This window comes from Nicotiana attenuata, unplaced genomic scaffold (genome assembly GCF_001879085.1).
Source record: "Nicotiana attenuata strain UT unplaced genomic scaffold, NIATTr2, whole genome shotgun sequence".
In the NCBI taxonomy this organism is placed as follows: domain Eukaryota; kingdom Viridiplantae; phylum Streptophyta; class Magnoliopsida; order Solanales; family Solanaceae; genus Nicotiana; species Nicotiana attenuata.
This window is the reverse complement of record NW_017675605.1, coordinates 42795-45355: the sequence shown is the minus strand read 5'-3', so window position 1 is coordinate 45355 and position 2561 is coordinate 42795. Positions and strand designations below refer to the sequence as shown.

Genomic DNA, 2561 nt, shown 5'->3' with positions numbered 1-2561 from the left:
AGTACCCCTTGTGAGAATAAGAGGTGAAATTCCAGCAGCAGCCAACCAAAGTGCAAGAAATTCAACCATTGGAGTCTTCCCATTACCTCCCCAAGTTAAATTCCCAACGCTAATCACTGGCACCGGCAACCTTACAGTTAAAAAGCACTACATCTTAAGGAAACAAAGTCCCATATAAAGCAAAATCATAATAAAGGGAGATTTATTTACCTGTCTGTGTGAAGCAGACCAAGTTGGTAAAGGCGATGGCGGAGGGGAAGTGCGAAGCCATAGAGAGTGGAAGCTAATGAGAGAAGAGGTATTAGAGAGAGTTGGAGTGCGGAGAGTGTATAGAATCTTTCTTGTGGCGGTGTATAGGCTATTTGGTTCACCATTTTCCTCAGTTTCTCCATTTGACACACTAAAGAAACAATAAGCCAAAGGTATCGAGGGTAATGGAGTTGTTTGTTTGTTTGTTTATTTTAAGTCTATGGAAAACTAAACTAGCTTATAATAGTTAGTTTAGATTTTAGCCAAGCTTCTAAAATTAGTTATTTTAAAAAATATTATTTTTTCATAAATATTTTTTAAAAATGTACGTTTAATGATAAATAGTTTGTACTTTTTAACTTAAAAAAGTATTTTTGACTAGATTGGCCAAACATACTATAATTAATTTGGATTCACAATGTGTCTAATGATTCGATTTGGTCGTAATTAATTTTAGTTACTCTACTGTATAGAATCAAAATTAAGCTTTCTAAAATGTCTCAATTATCTCGCTTTTTTTTTCATATCAGTATTTTAAAATACCACACAAAAATCATCTATTATAGTATTATTTATTTTTCATGAAATAATAACAAGTTTTAATAAAACGCGTAAATTATAAATTAAGATTACTCCACGACCATGTTCTTTGAGTATATTTTTTAACTGCAAGAGCTTATATAAATGCAATGTTCAAGCAAGATTTTGAAGTACAGATATTGTTTATCTTGGAACAATTATTGAGTTCCTAACCAAAAATTTACTGCTTAAAAGACACAAAAATGTATGGCATCGTTAGAATTTTTGGGAAAAAATAAAAACCAAATATTTAACTCGAATATCAGAAAGATATTAAGGGGGAAGAAGATGACGATGATGAAGAGGAAGAAGAGGAGGAAGAACAACAAAAAAAAGTTTTAGAGAGAGACTCTCATCTCTTATTACACCCAACCCAATGGATAACACACCCAAAATACCTAACATACCACTGGAACCATCGCATACAAACCACATGGAGTAAGATACCAACCAAACACACTCCTACAAAGAAATGCTTCTTGACAAACAGGACACCTTACAAACAGACTACTTTGTATCGGATCTTGAAAAGTCAACATTTGATCTAAAGGGCAAGGAAAATCTAGGCCCAATCCTTCTCTCCCAAGAGGAAGAAAATAGATTATATGAGCCATGGCGCTTTTCAGTCATCATTAAACCTTTTGGCCGGTCTATGCCACATCATCTCCTCCAAATTAATTGAACTATGGAACCCATTCGAACAGTTAATCTTGATTGACCTAAGAAGGGACTTCTTCATAGTCAAGTTTGGTAAGGAAGAAAATTTGATCAAGGCTATACACCAAGGTCCATGGTTCGTATCCGGAAGTTTGCTCTATGTGAGACGGTGGGAACCAAAATTTGTCCTACAAGAAGTCACCATATCCTTCACTGCGATATGGGTATGACTTCCCCAGCTACCCTCCGAATTCTATTACAAAAAAGTTCTAGAAAAAGTTGGCAGGAAGCTTGGGAAGCTTCTCAAGATTGATACGTGCACCTCAGCAACCTAAGGGGGAGATATGCGAGAATCTACATCCAAGTTCCACTGGAATCACCAATCGCAACATTTGTCACCATCGGTGATCACAAGCAAGTGATTGTCTATGAAGGTGAGAACGTCCTATGTACAGGATGTGGTAGACTAGGTCACACTCTGAGAGGGTGTTCACACAGGCAAAAACCCAACTCACCATTGGCACAGGACGACCCAGGCTACTCTAATACTAAAACAAATAGTGATGAAGAAGAGGAATGGAAAATTGTATCCTTCCCCGGGAGACGCAAGCAAGGACACCCCACGCAGCAACGCCAATCAACGACCCTGTATAGGAAAGGCAAAATTTCTGCCCAATCGGACAACATCCAAGTTAGAATGTTTAACGCCATCTCCGGTAAGTTCCTCGAAACCCAAACCTTCCGCTATAATTCTAAGACTAACAATGTGCAGGACACAAGCCTAGCCCAGTGCACAAAAGACATCTCACCCCCCATGAAGAATCAACCCACCAAGAGCCAACCCATAAGGGACCGACCCAATACAAGTACAAAAAGAAAAGCGGGCCCAGAGGGGAGAGACCTAACACCCAGTAATGACAAGGGTCCTACATCCCAAAGGCAAAATACCCAGCCCCCCCCCCCTAGAATCACAAAGTCAACAAGCCCAAAGGGCCCAGAGGGGAGTCTGACAGTAACCCAGGCGGAGCCCCACGCTAACGCAAAACCCAAGGACACCCTAGTAGACCCAAATGATG

At 39.2% G+C, this 2561-nt stretch overlaps 1 protein-coding gene across 3 annotated transcripts in view; it reads right to left on the bottom strand.

Annotated features, from left to right (window-relative positions):
- The window catches only part of LOC109220260 (probable tetraacyldisaccharide 4'-kinase, mitochondrial), a 4181-nt gene extending 3732 nt beyond the window's left edge, over positions 1–449 (bottom strand). For 2 of the 3 annotated variants that reach the window (XM_019384713.1, XM_019384715.1), the window contains exons 1-2: positions 211–449; positions 6–130 (exon numbers count right to left, since the gene is read on the bottom strand). In XM_019384713.1, coding sequence (XP_019240258.1) covers positions 6–130; positions 211–392 — 307 coding nt within the window. In that variant the 5' untranslated portion in view covers positions 393–449. The remainder of the gene's footprint in view (positions 1–5; positions 131–210) is intronic. The other variant, XM_019384714.1, reaches the window with a different exon arrangement.
- Between the last annotated feature and the right edge of the window lie 2112 nt (positions 450–2561).